General features: G+C 41.1%; 1 protein-coding gene across 1 annotated transcript in view; it reads right to left on the reverse strand.

The window, feature by feature from the left end:
• Nucleotides 1–1943: 1943 nt before the first annotated feature.
• Nucleotides 1944–19286, reverse strand: part of ANO3 (anoctamin 3) — a 227108-nt gene continuing 209765 nt past the window's right edge. Inside the window, exons 21-27 of the mRNA XM_084629858.1 lie at nucleotides 18810–18907; nucleotides 15113–15258; nucleotides 14845–14997; nucleotides 13041–13188; nucleotides 4335–4415; nucleotides 3073–3178; nucleotides 1944–2493 (exon numbers count right to left, since the gene is read on the reverse strand). Coding sequence (XP_084485984.1) covers nucleotides 2311–2493; nucleotides 3073–3178; nucleotides 4335–4415; nucleotides 13041–13188; nucleotides 14845–14997; nucleotides 15113–15258; nucleotides 18810–18907 — 915 coding nt within the window. The 3' untranslated portion in view covers nucleotides 1944–2310. The remainder of the gene's footprint in view (nucleotides 2494–3072; nucleotides 3179–4334; nucleotides 4416–13040; nucleotides 13189–14844; nucleotides 14998–15112; nucleotides 15259–18809; nucleotides 18908–19286) is intronic.

Below are 19286 nucleotides of genomic sequence, written 5' to 3' on the forward strand. Positions count from 1 at the left end.
TATTAATCATTCTTCCTAATTTTTGGCTAAATTTATACCAGTCCTTCTGCCTTGATCCAGTCAAGGCATGTTGTTAAAACATTAAAAGACATATCATTTGTGACCCTATGCTAGTTAATGGATAAAATTAAACTAGGATGCTATAAAGCTGGAGAGTTAATACATTAAACCAGACAATACAGAGTCTTAAGCACAAAACAGAAGCACATTAAGAATTTCTTATTAAGACTCATGTGACACTGAGAATACAGTGTCAACAGAGTAGAATGGAAACCCTTCCTCTTGAATAGAAGCATGGGAAAGTCTCAATTCTACAGAGCTAGCACTGTGGAATTTTTGGCTAATAAGCTTTGATTAGATCCCCATTGGTGCCAAATTGTGGAAACCTAGGCAGTTTTCTTGTAGGGTCATAAAAAGCTGGATTTTCTCATTAATAGACAATCCAATAAACCTCAATAAGGGTCAGATGTAGGGCCCAATGAAGATAGCAGAAGTCTTTCCATTTACTTTAATGGGCTTTGGATCAGACCCACAGAAAGGTACATTAACATAACGTTCATATGAAAAATATTTCTTCTTTCATTGGCATTGAAATAATAAAACAAAATGCATTCTAGATTTGTGCAAGTAAACATTGGAATTATGCTTGTTACCTAAATAAGGTATACTGAGAAGGAAAACTTCAACTCCTCTCACTGTCTGCAGCCCATGAGTGACTTCACTGCAGCTTTATCCTTAAGATTGACATTAGAATTTATCTTTGCTATAGTTACTGTGCTTTGTTGCATCCTAACATGAGTCCTAAAACTGAAGCGAATTATCTCTGATTTTTTTCTTTTAATTCTTTTCATCTGATAGAAATAAGAACCATTTTAAAAAAACTGTACAAATGAGAAGCAGGACGATTTTAGTTTCCCCCTTTTCCATAAGTGAATCCTGTACACTTGTTTTAGTTTAGTACTTCATTTCTCCCATATTATGAAATATTAAAAATGAAGACAATTTTCATGACTCTAACCAGAACAGACATTGCAGTATCCTGTATGGATGTGAAAAGTGAAGTTCAATTCTTTATGAGAACATTTACTTTTTCTGCTGATTTTGAAAAAATATTATCCCAAGAAGGCATAAAAGCAGAAAAAAATCTAATCCTAACAGTAATATACATATTTCCCCCCATGCTTTGATGTATGTAGCGCAAGATAAGGAATGCACATTACTGGAATAGACGGAGCGCTGTTATACAACGCTCCGCTTCTCTTTCCCTGAACAAGCAAGTCATGATGTTATAATTTATATTTGATATATATCTGCATAAATGACAGTAGCTTGCATACTGCAAAGTTAACTATATAAATACACGAGTAAATTATTTGCACTGCAATATAACATTTCAAGTCAAAGTTTTATGAAGTCATAGAATCACTGTCTAGGTAGATCAAACAAAATAATATTGACACAGTTATTCATCTGCGTGCTACATTTAGCATGGAAATGATTCTTCGTTTAGTCTGGAAGTATGTGGAGATGGCCTTTTGGTATATAAAAATGGCAAGACAATTCAAATAGTCACATTTCTTTTCAAATATAGCTGCGACATGAGCAATGCACCGATGTATTCTTTCAATGGAACTGATCTTTCTTTGAATTTAGAATTTTTTGGCTTTATCTATAAAGATAGATGGATGAGAAGTGATGTGCAAACCTTGAACTGCATAGTATATATCGAACAGCCTTGTGTCCCCATTTTAGATCAGGACCACATCCACAATCTCATCAAGAGACTAGAACAAACCTGACGAACAGTAAGCTTCAAGGATCATTAACATCAATTTATGGCCACAAAGGCAACAATTAATCATACTTTTTTTTTCATAGGCATTACTACTTTAATTGAGCAATCAAAAGCTTCAGAAGTAGCAGATGATATATAACTTGCTTTTTAGTCATGCCCTTAATATGAAAGTTTTACAGGCAATGTATTTATTTTCATTATGCTGTTGCTGACTTGATGAATAGGATGAAAGTCCATTGCAACTTGCTTTACTGACGCGTCCAAGTGCTCAACCCCTCATTGCATTTTCTAATGAACTGATAGCAACTCCTGGTATTGACCATAGACCAGTGACAGATATGGCTCTTCATTTTCTTCATTGGAAGCATGTATTTTTCAGTACCCAGCAAAGCCTGCAAATATATTTTCCCAACAGCAGCATATATGCACACTGCTCCTCATTGTCAGATCTACCTTCATTTGAGACCTGCACTCGTCAATTTTTATGGAAGGTTTTTGCTGCTATATGGTATCAACTAAGGCCATTCATGGTGATACTGTTTCCCATTCTTTTTCCGCTCTCTCTGCAAGTGCTCTAGTTCAGCCTCATACATCATTTCCTGGACTAAGTACTTCTCTCTTCTCATTCTGTCACACAAGTCTTTGGGCATGTCTGGGATCAGGTAGGCAATGAAAGACTTTATTCCAAAAACAAGGTGCTGAAAATGAGAACAGAAATAATTTGTTCAAAGATGCTTAAGTGTTCTGTTTGGGGCCAAATTCTGGTGCCACAGAAGTCAATGGCAAAAGTGGGACCAGGATTTGACTCATGATGTAAATAAAAAAAATGTAATGCAAGATGTTTCTAAAGCAACCCTTCATATAAGCAATGCAGTATAACAGGAACAAACTTCCTAAAACAAACCTACGTTCCAATTATCTGAGCTTAATGCACATTCAAGACTCATTCCTTCTTTTTCTATAGCTTCAAGAAGATTTGACTGACATCTACATGCCAAATGAGTTTGGACAGAGGAAATGAGGCTCTAGAAACAGTCGGTAGAATTTGTGCAAACTTTCTCAACACAGTTTCCCAGCATGAGGCAGTTGACCAGCACTGGCATTTTCTAATATATCTGGCTCGTCGTTATCTCTCCATAAAGCATCAGGTGTAATCACCTAGTTTATGATACTAACCAGTGCTTTGTTTTTGGGCCCATTGTAGGATATCTGATTTAGATCTTTACACAGGTGGAACAGCAAAAGTAGTATCATTTCTCTCCTAATCCATGACTAACCTCAAATACTATAATGAAAGCCAGCCGCGCAGCTAGGACATGCCAGAACTGCAAGGTGAACTCATAAGGAGCTGAACTCCAGGGCGGCGCTCTGTAGTCTCGATATCTGTAACATAAAGAAAAATGTCCTTTGGTAAGAACACTCCTGAAATACTGCAAATGAGCTAATCAACACATTATTAAAGAGGTGCTGGAAAAAAGAATCACCAAAATGATATGTGGGGTTAGAATATGACCGGAGAATGAGGAATAAAGGAATGAAAAGTATCCATTCTAAATAGAAATGTTTAAGGACGTATGATAACTATAAACATGCTTCAGTAGCAATTCAATAAACAAGAGAGGAAAATGATTCACAGTGCATGCGAGTACTGAACAGAGCTGAGCTTAACATACTGGTTTCATTTCAAAAGGGGGCAGACAAGCATTTTCTTTCTCTTTGATACAGCAGAACACTTTGAGTTTCAAGTTCAAGTGACAGGTTTCAGATGCATCCAATGAAGTGAGCTGTAGCTCACGAAAGCTTATGCTCAAATAAATTGGTTAGTCTCTAAGGTGCCACAAGTACTCCTTTTCTTTTTCAGGTCAAGTGAATCTCTTCCTAACTAGGCCTAGGTTCATTTGATTTACTTCTGGAATGTCTCAGCCAGCCTCAGCTAAGTGTCAATTTCTGGACACTGGATGTGTTTCATGTGTATGAATTTTACTGCAAACACTTTGCACAGTTTTGTTAAATTAAAGGAAAAAGTTCTCTTCAGCCTGCATTGTGGGTCTCTGCTGCATACCCTGTACTCACTCTGCCTGCACAACTCCCACTGACAGCAAATCCTGTGCTGGTTTTAAGCCAGAAGCATAATAATACTGCTGGGCTCTTAATATAGCACTTTTCATCTGCAATCTCAAGGTGCTTTATATAAAGAGGTACCCCCATTTTACAGATGGGGAAACTGAATCATAGACACTTGAAATGACTTGCCCAAGCTCATGCAGCAGGCCAGTGAAAAAGCCAGTAATAGAATTGAGGTCTTGTCTCCAGAGTCCCAGTTCAGTGCTCTATCCACTAGGCTACACTGCCTCCCCGTAGAGTGGTGAAACAAGCTTATAAGGAAATGCTAATAAACAAAAATAATAAAAGAAACTGTTTTCTGAGAGTAACTTAAACCCTTGAGTTATAGATGTCAATTTCCGTTAGAATGAAATATTCTCAAAGAACAAGGAGCATCTCAATATAGAGATAAACAAGTTGCGCTTTTAACACATACCTGCAGTATCCTGAGTATCCCATACCAAGCTCATTCAGATCAAATACTGATAAACTACTGTTGACATATCCCTTTAAACATCTGGAAGGAAAAGACACAATCTCAATATTTTCTGCAAACAGCAACTGCTTATCGCAGATTGTGCATGCAAAACGTGTTTCACACATCCCCCACCATCACCAATGCATGTCAAGGTCTATGGTATGTCTTCCAAATCTTTTACTGGATTATTTTTTTATTATTTATTAATTATTATTATTATTATTATTGAGTGGCTAGGTTTTTAGCTGAAAGACTGCCATAAAGCCAATGGATGTTTCAGGGATAAACCCTCACACCCTCATTTTTTAAAATGAATTTTATGCTTTCAAAAGGAGTTGGATGCTGATTTTCACTGTTTATTCAATGAACACATACAGCACAGTCAGTAGCAAAGCAAGGTTCTCTGCAATGTCCTGCCAAAATACCTGAACCTGAAGGGACCTCCTGTAAAGAGAGTAAATGCAGTTCAGTCTCCTTGCAGATTCTGCCGATAATGGAGCCAAATAATGCCAACGTGATGGTGACTTTTATGATCTGGACTCTTACCCGCTCAGAACAAAACGGAGAGCACCAAACTGCTTTTCACAGATAGCAAAGCGCCATCTGATGGCAACAATTTTTGGTCATTACCGACAGGAACTACATACAGACTGATGACCCTAGACGTGAAAGGTTCTATAAGTCCCTGAAAAACTTAAGGAGCCATCTACTCCTTAAGTTAGTTTTCTTTTAAACTGGAAGTCTGTCGTCATCCTCATAGAAAACCACAATTTGGTCCTGTGAAAAGATGCGTATTAAAAAAGAATGCCTTTTGCCTCCTCCTACTGTCAGTGGTGTAGGGGAGTAAATTAGAAAGAGCCATAGCATAATTTTAGTGAGCAGTCTGCTATCATGAAGCATGGCCCAGTTACCACTGAAGACTATGTTAAGACTCCCACTGAATTCACTGTGAATTGAATGGTTTTGTGACTTTATGTGACAAAAATAAGTGCATATTAAGTGGCATGCTGAAGGGAGGAGCTTTCACCGCCCCTAAATGGGCCATCAGCATTAGTAGCAATATCCAGTGTAACAACAATTTATGAGGATTATTTATCAAATCTAGTGAGGCCAGAATCTATCCTATCTAATCCAGCACCTCCTGAACTCCACCCCCTGACCAATGATGAGAAAGGCCAAAGGGGACACTGACAAGGAGGAAGGAAATTATGACCATGCAAGAGTTGGTGAAAACCCAAGAAACCAGGCAAGAGGAAACTATAAAGAACAGAACAAAGTTAAAACAAAAGTCGTCTCCCAGAAACAAGGGGGTATTTATTGCATCAATGACAACATCTTTTAAAATCACAAACAAAACTATAAAGGAAGGAAACACAATAAAATCACAAAATATATTTACAAAGTTAATTTTAACATACCCCCTATTGAATGTGTAGCTTTCAAGCCAAAGCACAATAAAACAAGTTGTCAGCTGGCATTTTAGAAAATGTGAGGTACCAGCCATGAACACTAAACAAAGAAACAATTTTCTAGCTAGTCATTACTTTTAATGAGCACTTAAACGCTGAACCAATTTTAGCAAAATGAACTCTGATCAGTGAAAACGACAACTTTTTCATTTCAAATTTCACCTCTTCTATTTTTATCCTGGGTGATGGATGGGACGGAACAACCCTCCCCAAACGTTAAAACCTGAATGTTGAGGAATTAATTCCAGTAGCAAAAATATTACTGCTGTGACTGTGCTCATTGTCCTGGGCTTATTTTTGGCTGGCTATCTCAACATGATCCACACTGATGAGCAGCCAAACAAGTCAAAAATCATGTCATGCTAGTCCCTTTATTTCACAGTAAAACTGAATAGACTAATGCTTCACTACTGAACATAGATATGTAATTAACTTGTGGCACTCACAGCTACAAGAAAGTAATCACTGTTCTCATTAACCTGCAGAACTCATTACCACAAGGCCAAGATGAAGCAAATCAGACATTTATGTGAATAATAACTCTTGCGTCAAGGTTCCCTTCCCCACTCTAAACTCTAGGGTACAGATGTGGGGACCTGCATGAAAGACCCCCTAAGCTTATTCTTACCAGCGTAGGTTAAAAACTTCCCCAAGGTACAAACTTTGCCTTGTCCTTGAACAGTATGCTGCCACTACCAAGCGTTTTAAACAAAGAACAGGGAAAGAGACCACTTCGAGACGTCTTTCCCCAAAATACGCCCCCCCAGCCCTAAACACCCCCTTTCCTGGGGAGGCTTGAGAATAATATCCTAACCAATTTGTTACTAAATCATGAAACACCCAAACCCCTGGATCTTGGAACAATGGAAAAATCAATCAGGTTCTTCAAAGAAGGATTTTATTAAAAAAAAAAAGAAAGGTAAAAATCATCTCTGTAAAATCAGGATGGAAAATACTTTACAGGGTATTCAGATTCAAAACACAGAGGATCCCCCTCTGGCAAAATCTTAAAGTTACAGAAAACAGGAATAAACCTCCCTCCACACAGGGAAAATTCACATAAAACAAAAGATAAACTAACCCGCCTTGCCTGGCTTACCTATACTGGTTGCAATATTGGAGGCTTGGATTAGGATGGGTTGGAGAAGACGGATTTCTGTCTGGCCTCTCTCTGTCCCAAGAGAGATCAACCACATAAACAAAGACCACAAACAAAACCCCTCCTTGCCCCCCAAGATTTGAAATTATCTTGTCTCCTTATTGGCCCTTTGGGTCAGGTGCCAGCCAGGTTAGCTGAGCTTCTTAACCCTTTACAGGTAACAGGATGTTGCCTCTGGCCAGGAAGGATTTTATAGCACTGTGTACAGAAAGGTGGTTACCCTTCCCTCTATATTTATGACACGCTCCCCAAATCACAGATAGGGTGAAACACTGGCTGTGATTTCTTCCTGGAGCTCTAGGAGAAAACAGAGTTAATAAGACACATGCACCTCTAAATATACTACTTAGTGTATAAAGACTAAGAATAGCTTCCACATCTTAAGGACGATTTGGACCAGTTGATTCTGGGAAACTTTCACGGGAGAGTGCATCAGCCACTTTGTTAGAAGCCCGAAATGTGTTGTATGTTGAAATCAAAATCTTGGAGAGCTAAACTCCACCAAATAAGTTTTTTGTTATTTCCCTTGACGGTATGAAGCCACTGTAGTGACGCATGGTCAGTTCTCAGGTGGAAACGCTGTCCCCAAAAGTAGGGGCTTAGCTTTTCCAGACCGTAGACAATGGTGTAACATTCCTTTTCACTGATTGACCAGTGGCTTTGCCTCTCAGACACCTTCTTGCTGAGAAACACGACAGGATGGAACTCTTGATTCAGTCCTTCCTGCATTAAGACTGCTCCCACACCACGCTCGGACGCATCTGTGGTTACTAGGAATGGTTTGTCAAAGTCTGGGGCCCTTAGCACAGAGTCAGACATGAGTGTCGATTTAAGCTGGTTAAAGGCCTTCTGACACTCTTTGGTCCACTGAACTGCATTTGGGTGTTTCTTTTTGGTTAGGTCTGTCAGTGGGGTGGCGATTTGGCTGTATTGCAGTACAAACCGCCTGTAATATCCGGCCAAGCCTAAGAAGGATTGGACCTGTTTCTTTGACTTTGGGACAGGCCACTTTTGGATAGCATCCACTTCGGCCTATAGTTGATAGTTCCTTTCCCCACCTGGTGTCCAAGGTAAGTCACTCTGTTTAGGCCTATTTGACACTTCTTAGCCTGAACAGTTAGTCCTGCCTCCCTTATGTGCTCGAAGACTTTTTGTAGATATTCCAGGTGTTCTGCCCAGGAATCCAAAAATATGGCCACATTGGCAAGGTAGGCGACTGCATATTCTCCCAATTCTGCTAGGAGACCATCTACAAGTTTTTGGAAGGTGGTGGGTGCATTCCGCAGCCCGAAAGGGAGCACATTAAATTCATACAGCCCAACATGCGTGATGAAGGCTGACCTTTCCTTGGCGGATTCATCGAGTGGTACCTTCCAGTACCCCTTGGTTAAGTCCAAGGTAGAGATGAACTGGTCCCATCCAAGTTTCTCCAATAGTTCATCTGTGTGTGGCATTGGATAGTTGTCTGGGTGAGTTACAGCATTTAGCTTATAGTAGTCCATGCAAAAACGTATCTCCCCATCTGTTTTGGGAACTAGAACCACTGGAGATGCCCATGCACTGAGGGAGGGGTGGATTACACTCATCTGTAGCATACCCTGGCTCTCCCATTCTATAGCAGTTTTAGCTTGAGGAGACACCCAGTAAGGTTGGGATCTAATTGGGTGAGCATTACCTGTGTCAATGGAGTGGTATGCCCGTTCAGCCAGTCCTGGGGTGGCTGAGAATGTCGGCACATAGCTAGTGCACATCTCCTTGATCTGCTGTTGCTGCATACGCCCAAGGGTCATGGAGAGGTTCACCTCTTCCACACCACCAGCACTTTTCCCTTCATAGCAGACACCTTCAGGCCACCCAGCGTCATCTCCTCCCTGGGCTGTAAACTGACAAACCTTTAATTCTCTGGAATGAAAGGGCTTTAGAGAATTAATATGGTACACCTTAGGCTTTTGGTTGGATGTGGGGAATGCTATGAGATAATTAACAGCTCCCAGGCGCTCTTGGACCGTGAATGGCCCTTCCCACGATGCTTCCATTTTATGGGCCTGGAGCGCCTTTAAGACTTTGAAGGAACGCTCTCTGGCATGTTTATCATACCAGGCTTTTTGCTCTTTTTGAGCATCTTTTAGGTTTTCTTTAGCAAGGGCTAAAGAGGCATGGAGGGTGTTTTTAGGTTGGTTACAAAGTACAGAATGTTAGTTCCTGGAGAAGGTGTAAACCCCTCCCATTGCTGTTTCACCAACTGTAATGGCCCCTTAACCTCGCGGCCATATACAAGTTCAAATGGTGAAGACCCTAAATTGGGATGTGGTACAGCTCTGTAAGCAAAGAGCAACTGCTGCAAGACTAGGTCCTAATCACTGGAGTGCTCATTTATGAATTTACGTATCATGGCCCCCAAAGTTCCATTAAACTTCTCCACCATGCCATTTATTTGATGGTGGTAAGGGGTGGCAACCAAGTGATTTACCCCGTGAGCTTCCCAAAGGCTTTCCATAGTTCCTGCCAGGAAATTAGTTCCTACATCTGTGAGGATGTAGGAGGGCCAACCTACCCTGGCAAAAATGTCTGTTAGTGCCTGGCACACACTTTTAGCCCTGGTGTTGCTTGGAGCTACTGCTTCCGGCCACTGGGGGGGCAAAATCCATGAAAGTCAATATGGACTGCTTTCCTCTGGATGTCTTTTTTGGAAAAGGACCTAGAATATCTACTGCTACTTGCTGAAATGGAACCTCAATGATGGGGAGTGGCTGGAGAGGGGCTTTGACCTGGTCTTGGGGTTTTCCCACTCTTTGGCATACCTCAGAAGATCGGACATAGGCAGAAACATCCTTGCCCATTCCCTTCCAGTGGAATGACCTCCCCAAATGGTCTTTGGTCCTGTTCACCCCAGCATGGCTACTAGGATGATTGTGGGCTAAGCTCAAGAGCTTTTCCCGGTACTTAGTTGGAACTACCAACTGTCTCTGAGGATTCCAGTTTTCCTGGTGCCTACCAGAAAGAGTTTCCTTATATAAAAGTCTTCTTTCTACAACAAACCGGGATCGATTAGAAGAGTTGAGAGGCAGTGGTTTGCTCCGTGCCTCCGTCCAAGATCTCTGGAGGCTTCCTGCTTCCTGTTCGGCCTGGAACTGTTCCTTTGATGCTGGAGACATCAGTTCCTCACTGGATTGTAGACCTGGGCTTGGTCCCTCTGGAAGCGATGCCGGTGATGGTGCTGTTTCTGTTGATGGTGAACTGCTCTCTGCTAGTGCACTGTGGTGTATTTCAGGCTCTGGCTGAGCCTTTTGTGTAGGCTCATCTGCTGCTGCTGTTAGTGCAGGCTTGGTGGTGCCCCCTGGTGTTGGAGCTGTAGATGGGTTTGCAAGCACTGAACTCAGTGCTGGCAATGGTTCTGGTGCTGGTTGCTTCCCCAGTTTTGGTTTGGGGACTGGCTTTGGCTGGGTCTCTGGGACTGGATCCACTGCTGCCATTGCAGTTGTTGGCAGGGGATCCAGTTCCACCACCTCCATCTGGGTCTCTGGTAACACAGACAGGGCCCTGGTGGAAGGCTCAGGAACAGGGATAGGTGTGGAAGCTTGCTTAGTCTGGCTGCGTGTGACCATTCCCACCCTCTTGGCCAGCTTTAAATGGTTGGCCAAGTCTTCCCCCAGCAGCATGGGAATGGGATAATCATCACAGACTGCAAAAGTCCACATTCCTGACCAGCCCTCGTACTGGACAGGCAACTTGGCTGTAGGCAAATCGAAAGAGTTGGACTTGAAGGGTTGAATCATCCACTTGGGCCTCTTGGTTGATCAAGTTGGGGTCCACTAAGGATTGATGGATAGCTGACACCTGTGCTCCAGTGTCCCTCCATGCTATAACCTTCTTCCCGCCCACACTCACAGTTTCCCTTCACTCTAAGGGTATCTGGGAGGCACCTGGGCCTGAGGACCTTTGGTGTGACTCCAGTGCAATGAACTGTAATCTGTTGGGGTTCTTGGGGCAGTTGGCCTTCACTTGCCTCAGCTCATTACATTTAAAACATTGCCCAGTTGACTGGTCACTGGGGAGAGGTGGGTTGCTGGAGAATGGTATGGTGGGACGATAAGGTGTCTGAGGTTTTCCTTGGGATGTAGGTGGGATCTTGGGTTGCCCCTGGTGATAGGGTTTTGTTTCGGGTTGCCCCTTCTGATATTCGCTCTAACTGCTACTAGTTTTTCTCTTTTCTGCCACCTCCACCCATTTGGCTCCAATCTCCCCACCTTGATTACAGTTTTGGGCTTCCCATCTAGGATGTACCTTTCTATTTCCCCAGGAACACCCTCTAAGAACTGCTCCATTTGCATTAGGAAGGGCAAGTCTTCTGGAGATTTAACACTTGCTCCTAATATCCAGGCATCCCAATGTTTCACAGGCATGTTGGGTAAATGACACGTCTGGTTTCCAGAACCGCCGACGGCAATGCTCGGGTGTTAGCCCCATTCTGACTCTCACCTGGGTTTTAAAAAGTTCATAACTGTTCATGGGTTCCTTAGGCATTTCAGCCGCCACCTCAGCTAAGGGTCCACTGAGCTGCGGCCTCAGCTCTACCATGTACTGGTCTGTAGAGATGCTGTATCCAAGGCAAACCCTTTCAAAGTTTTCTAAGAAGGCCTCGGTATCATTGCCTGCCTTGTAGGTGGGGAACTTTCTGGGTTGGGAAGTGGTACCTGGAGAAGGATTGCTAGGGTTGGTTGGTATATTCTTGCCTTCTCAATCTCCAGAGCATGCTTCCTCTTTTTTTCTTTCTCCTCCACAGCTCTCTTGTGGGCCGCTTCCTCTGCCTCCACCCTGGCTTTTTCTGCCTCCATCTCCAAGTGCCTTAAGGCCACCTGGCTATCATGGTCTTTTGGTTTCTCTTCAGCTTCGAATCTGGCCAGCTCTAGTTTATTAGCTGCTTCACTGGTAGTCATTTTCCTGCTTTCTTGTGCTTAACTTTAGCTATATCGGGTAGTTAGGAAAAAAAACCCCAAAACTTGTGAATTTCCCTGCAGGAGGTTAACTACCCTGCTTTTAGGGTAGAGAAAACTCCAGCTCAAAAAAGAAAAATCCCTTTGTAAAAAAACTAATACCTCTGTCTCCAGGCAAATAGACAGAAAACCCTCTAGCTGCTCTCAGCTTTAAAAAAAACCTCTTCAGGTCTGTGCTTTAGGTTCAAAATGATCTCTGGTTCAAAATGATCCCACCGCTCTGCCACCATGTCAGGGTTCCTTCCCCACTCTGAACTCTAGGGTACAGATGTGGGAACCCGCATGAAAGACCCCCTAAGCTTATTCTTAGCAGCGTAGGTAAGGAGGGATTTTAGAGCACTGTATACAGAAAGGTGGTTACCCTTCATATTTATGACATCTTGTATGTAACTTTGATTCAAATTCATGTTTGATTATTTATTTGAGAAAGAAAACAACTTCAAAGACACAAAGTTTTTGAAAACTTCTCCCCCATGTGAAATACAATTTTATCCTTATCTCAGCAGTCTGTCTGCATAATTTCCAGGTTAGGGTTATGAACCGTCTTTTTCTGAAATGATCATCAAAAGCACTTGAAAAATCCAGGACTATAACTTTTGTAACTAGCCTGAATTTGTTTATTTCACATTTCCTCCTCTGCTATAATAAATTATACAAATTAAATGTTGAATGGCCAAAGTGCTAACACACACTACAGATATCAGTTCTTGTTGCTACATACTTAAATTTTACATGAGCCTATGTGCATGTTTCATTTGTCCCATTCATCTCCTCTGTTCATGTTTAAACCAGTCACCGTATTTCACTCTGGTGAAGGGATTTTGGAAAGAAAAGCATGATTTTATTTTAAGTAGAAATCTCTGTGGAAGTTGCTTAGGAAACTGTGATACAGTCAGGTTTGTGTAACTATAAAGGACAAAATACTACTGATCCAATGTACAGATTGCAGGAAGGACAATGGGGAAAAATTCACTTCCACAGCAAGATAACGTTAATGTCTGCCAAAAAAAAAAAAAGTATGTATAGAAAACGTCTGAATTACTTTTCCTGTCTGTATCCTTCATCTGTACAAGGGCCATATTTGTATGCATAGACAAAACGTGGGATATAGTCAGAAGTAATTGCAATAACAAATGCATTAGTTATGACAGCCAGGACTCCAATTCCTTCAAGGATTCCATACCAGATACCTAAGAGAAAGAAGAATCAATTGAAAGAATAAGAACATTCTTTTTATACTATTTTTCTTGTTTACTGAGAAACACAATCACTGTGCCAAAAAAGCTATGTTCAGATCCAGACTTGGATTAAGCTAAACTTCCCAAGAATTTTGCCATCATGGGCTGTGTCCGAACTAGAGTCACACAATTGGCTCCTTCTAGTTTTAGATCCAATCTGTAAATCCCAAACACCCAAATCTGGGATACCGTTTAAAACTATTACCTTGTAAGTATATAAAACTCAAAAAGGATGGTCGTTTCAAGAGAGTGAAGACGAGGAAACAAAGAATTGTTATAATGGAGATCAGTAGGGAAGAAAATGTTTATTGTGAATGCTGCTGAACTATATGGGATACAAATACTGTCTCCTACTTACAGTAACTCTTAGATCAAGCAGAAAGGCTAGAAATTCCACAGGCTGACACCAATCATAAACCTGTGTTACTCCTTATCAGGGTGATTTGAGATGTGCTGTCAATCTGTCTCAGAGAACCCCTCACAGCTGTATGTTAACATCACTGCTTCCTGATCATTCTCAATTATATCAATAGTACATCTTCAGTGCAGCAGACCACTTTCTCTGTAAACTTTAACAAGGTATAACTTAGTGCCAAAAGTATAACCAGGAAGACCCAAGTATAAGCCACTAAAAAGTGGCAAAAAGAGACTTAAATCCAGCTTGAATTCTACTTATGGCCAAAGAGTATCATCTCCTTATGTCAGGACTCAGTCAGTTTAGCTCTTAAACATCGCAGAGCTTCTGCTTTGAAAGTCCATTGATATTCAAAAAAGAACAGGAGTACTTGTGGCACCTTAGAGACTAATTTGAGCATTAGTCTCTAAGGTGCCACAAGTTCTTCTGTTGTTTTTGCAGATACAGACTAACACGGCTGCTACTCTGAAACCACTGATATTCAGTAATTTTAGATATCATTTTAGGCCCAGAGGTTTTTTCTTTTTTTTCCAATAAGTAGCCCAGTGGTTCCCAAACTTGTTCGGCCGCTTGTGCAGGGAAAGCCCCTGGCGGGCCGGGCGGTTTGTTTACCTACCACATCAGCAGGTTTGGCTGATCTCGGCTCCCAGTGGCCGCAGTTTGCTGCTCCAGGCCAATGGGAGCTGCTGGAAGCGGCGCGGGCCGAGGGACGTACTGGCCGCCGCTTCCAGCAGCTCCCATTGGCCTGGAGCAGTGAACCACGACCACTGGGAGCTGCAATTGGCCGAACCTGTGGACGCGGCAGGTAAACAAACCGGGCCAGCCCGCCAGGGGCTTTCCCTGCACAAGCGGCCGAACAAGTTTGGGAACCACTGAAGTAGCCTAATGGTGGGCCTTTAAAGCCACATTTTAGAGTTCAACACAATGATCTCTCACTGGGAATTGTTGGTGCTCAGTACTTTTGAAAAACAAAGTCATTTATTTAGATGATAAAATCTGGTTTTAAAGCCTAACTTCAGATTCCTTTTGTTTAACATTTTGGCCATTGTTGATATTTGTAGTTAACCTGTTATACCCACTTCCTTTCAGTTATTTTTAAACTTTTCATGGCATTAGCATTTTAAGAGAATAAAACACAAGCCGGTAGTACAATGACTGCGCATCATCATTGTGCTCTCTTACCTATATCTTACCTATATCTGTCGCTCTTGCAGGCATAGGTCTCCTCCACTGGGTAACAAACTTGTAAGCATCTAGTCTTATTTCTATAATATTGTTAAGCAATGCCAGGAGAGGTGCCAGTGGGAAGGCAGCAACAAAGATGGTGGTAAAGCCAAACTGTAAAACTAACAACAGATTGCCAGATTAGAAAATGCAAACAAATGCGGCCTTAAAAAGGAAAAGCTTTGAACTGCTGCTGAGTTCCATAAGAAAACTGCATATTGCTGTACATTTGCTCACCCATCTCTAAGTACTCATCCATTAAGCCATGGAGATTCATTGGCTGCAGATTCCAATCTTTTTCCCATTGAGGTAGTGAAATTTTATGCTCCAATAACTGCCCTCCTTTCTTGATCTTGCGTCGTGACCACCAGTTCTGTAGTAACCTACATTAGACAGACAGATCATCGAGCTTGTGATATCACTGGCGGTGCCTGTTCAAGAATTTACAATATTCACGGATATCATCATGAGTTAGCATCCTAGGCCAATTTTGAACTGTTGCAAGCTACCTGAGAGTGCATACCTGTGGAGATACTTTCTCACGAGCATTCCTCAAAATTCTTAGGAGATCATATTCAAGCCAGAGCAGAGAGCCTTTACAAGACCTTACATGCAACTTAAGCTTCACATTAAGGATTTAATTTCAACTGAAGGGCCCCTTATAGTGGGATGATGTTTTCAATGCACAAACCTAAAGAGATTTTTTTTTAATGTCACAGAGCCTTCTTGAAAGAGTACTTGTTAAAGAATATTGTTTTCTCCTGTAGCAAGGATGCATCTTTAACAAGGTTTTGGTGAAACCACAAATATAAGGCAGGATTGTGACCAGCCCTTATGATGCTATGCAATGGTTATCTGATGGGGGAGTTAATAATAATAAAAATCAGCTAAAGATTGTACAAAGCTTCTCAGATGAATGAAAATGGTTATGCGAGTGCTAAGTATTATTTCAACTTGGGCAGCTGGAAATCAGAGACTGCAATTGTGTGTTCTGGTTTGGAAGTCACTTGAACACACACTTTAGGGAGGCAAAATTCACACTTCATTGAAAAGGGACTGTGCTGGAAAGTGTTTCTATTAGGTTTGTCAATCTGCTCGTATTCATTTCTAAATCCAGTTTATCCTTTGTCACACACCCTTTCTTTTGCTGCTGAAAAGGCCTCAAGGATAAACAAAGGCCTTGTCTGAATTCCCAGACTACTGCTTTGTGAAAGGGGAAATAATAAACTAAGGAAGCTTGTTCTCAAATATTTGTGAGATAAAGAAATTAAAATACTGGCTGAACTGGGAAGACAGGAAGTCTAATACCCTGTGTACCTTTGTTCTATTGAGTGTTTCAGGTCTAGCAGCAACTGTATAGTGCCCCAAAAGTTTTTATCAGGTTGCTGGCACACAACGAACACAGCTTTTTGGACAGGGTTTCAAGGTTAGAGCTCTGGACTATACTTTGATGGGTCACAAGAAATGTAGTATATTCTTCCAATGTCTTAAAGATTTTAAAAATCTTGGCCTAACTGTTCCGTTTAGAAGCTGCACAATAAAGTTGTGAAAGATAATTAATTTTAAACAACATGAAACAATTCAAAAGGCTCAAGTATTCCATAAACCCTTATTGCTGAACAGCAGTTAATGCTGTTCCTGGGAACAATAAACCCACAGCATCTGATGGGGGAGGTGCAATAACAAGGAAAAAAGTTTTTTGAAATGGCTATTTTAGAGAGACTAGATAATTTAAATTCCATTTACTTTATTTACAGCATCCATCCTACAGGGGAGGGGATCAGCGTCTTTTTAATGTTTTCTCAAACTGCGCTTTTGTGCTCTCCACTTGTGTTTGTAAAGCTAACATTCAAAACAAGAAACTGGTGAGAGGAATCCTTTTTCGGTCCCAGAGCACGGATTGTTTTATAGAGGGACAGGGGCACCACTCTAGTTAACGTGAAGACTAGCTTACTGTTTAACAGCCAAAGTGCTCAAAAATCCACATACTTGCTGAGACCAACTTGATGAATTGCTCTGCCACGTGGGGATCTGGGGGCAGGGTTAGTGGTCCAAATTTGAGGTCATCCGAGCAAGAGGTTCCTGGGATAGAGCCTCCCCACAAAGTCAGATGACAAACATTTTATGGTTCTTATAACAATTTTTCTTGCGCATATCTGGGGCTCAAACTATGGCTCTTATCCTTCCAAAACTGATGTCACCTGCATGGAACTGAACTCTGCCTTTTTGAGGAAAGCAACATAGAAAAAAAAAGTGTCAGGGTAAAGTCTGGAATGGAACATAAGCAGCTCTCATAACTGTGAATTTGAGTCCAGCTCTATGCAGCTTTCTGAGAATGTGTGTTGGGCGCATTAGTGGCTCTCTCAGCCTGTATTCTTCAGGGGATCCCTCTGGAAGTATTGCCTTGAGAGCAAAGCTTCTGGTTCAAGAGCTGTTATTTCAAAGTGCTCCAAAATCCACACGCACACTCAGGTTTTACTTGAGCAACATTGTCATGGAAAACAGCATTAATTAACTAGAGGGAAGATGAAAGACTCTGGTAAGCAGCAGCATTAGAATAATGTAACCATGATTCTGAACCTCATCTGCTTCTGGAACAAGGGGACAGTGTGATCAAATAAAAGTAAGTAACTGTGATTCAACATTAGCATGACCAAAAAGGCTTCAATGAGCATCACGAAACACCCCAAAAAAGAGAGCCTAGTACTAAGGACTGGTGTAAGTTCAGCATTGACCAGCATGATGCCAGGATACTGTCTTCAGTCAAAACAGTAACTTATATTTCTCATAAAAAATAAACACAGAAAACATTCAACTTTCTACAACACTGCATCCTGTCTACACAAACCAAAGTATCACAGCTATCAGTTTCACTCCTCAAAGTACTGTAGTTCCTACAAAAAAGGGGTCTGAAGGAAACATTAGGAATTTTGAAATTTTTAGTCACATGGCCATATATAAAACAGTCATAGCAAACCTCAAACAATATTCACCCCCCGCGCAAACTGTTATAGAAAAGTCATGCAGTGCACAGTCTACCATGAGTATTTTGATATGATACTCTAACCCAAAAGAAAGATTTTTTTTGCAGAACTTTTTCTACTCTGTTAAAGTGGAAATGCTGGTTCAGCCTTAACTTTAGTGGAGCTACCATGCCACCATAATAGTGCTGTGCAGTATTAGGGCTGGGGTAGAAATCAGAATGCAAGTTATGGTTTTCTGGGCAAAGGGCCCCTCAGAAACCACCCGCCCTCAAAGTGTTGTAGGTGCTCACGGAGATTGTCTGGAGTATGCTACCCCACAGCATGAGTTGGGGTAGACTCTGTGATGCAAATTAGCAGCCATTGGATTAAGGGGCTCCAGAAATGTAGCCTCCCCAAAATAAGCTGCTTATAATTTTCAGAGTGCACAAAGGTCCATGTGCATGTGTAAATGGCTTTAAAAACTCATATGCTGTAGCAGAGTCTGGAGTACAGCCTGTGTTGCAAATTTGGGGTCTGACCCAGAACTCTGTATCCTAACATCCCTGATCCTCAGTAAAATATGGATCTAGATCCAAACTCTGCATGTGGCCCTCTCTTTCTATAATGAGCTGTACCAAATCTTCAGATCTCATCACCTTATCTTGGGAAATACTGAGTGACTCTCTAACACTGAGATCCACATATGGATTCAAACTTTGGTACTCACGTCCATGTATCAGAAAACCAGGGGCTGGGGCTTGTATGAAGTCCAAGAGATTTAAAACAAATCATTTAGTATTTAATATGTTCACATGTATTTGTTCACATATGCTTCTGCTTAGCTAGTTAAGATTTACAATTAAAAGCCATAATCTCCGTTCACCTACATTTGGACTTTTCCTTTTTCTCCTACAGTTGCATAGGGTATGGTCATATTTTAATAAAATAATGCTCTCAATGAGTGAACTTACGGATAACCCAGTTCCATGAAGTTGTTCCACATTTGTTTTAAAACCATGATAACGCCCATTTGCAAGCAGAGATCTATCAAACAGCCACTAGGATGACACTGAAGGAAGAGGAAAAAAGTTACGTATTAATTAGGGCTGTTGATTAATCGCAGTTAACTCACGTGATTAACTAAAAAAAAAATTAATTGCGATTCAAAAAATTAATCACAATTAATCGCACTGTTAAACAATAGAATACCAATTGAAATGTATTAAATATTTTTGGATGTTTTTCTACATTTTCAAATAGATTGATTTCTATTACAACACAGAACACCAAATATACAGTGCTCATTTCATAGTATTTTTTAAAACAAATATTTGCACTGTAAAAATGATAAAAAGAAATAGTATTTTTCAATTCACCGCATACAAGTACTGTAATGCAATCTCTCTATCATGAAAGTGCAACTTATAAATGTAGATTTTTTTTTGTTA

Source organism: Lepidochelys olivacea, assembly GCF_965140295.1.
Source record: "Lepidochelys olivacea isolate rLepOli2 genome assembly, chromosome: 6".
NCBI lineage: Eukaryota > Metazoa > Chordata > Testudines > Cheloniidae > Lepidochelys > Lepidochelys olivacea.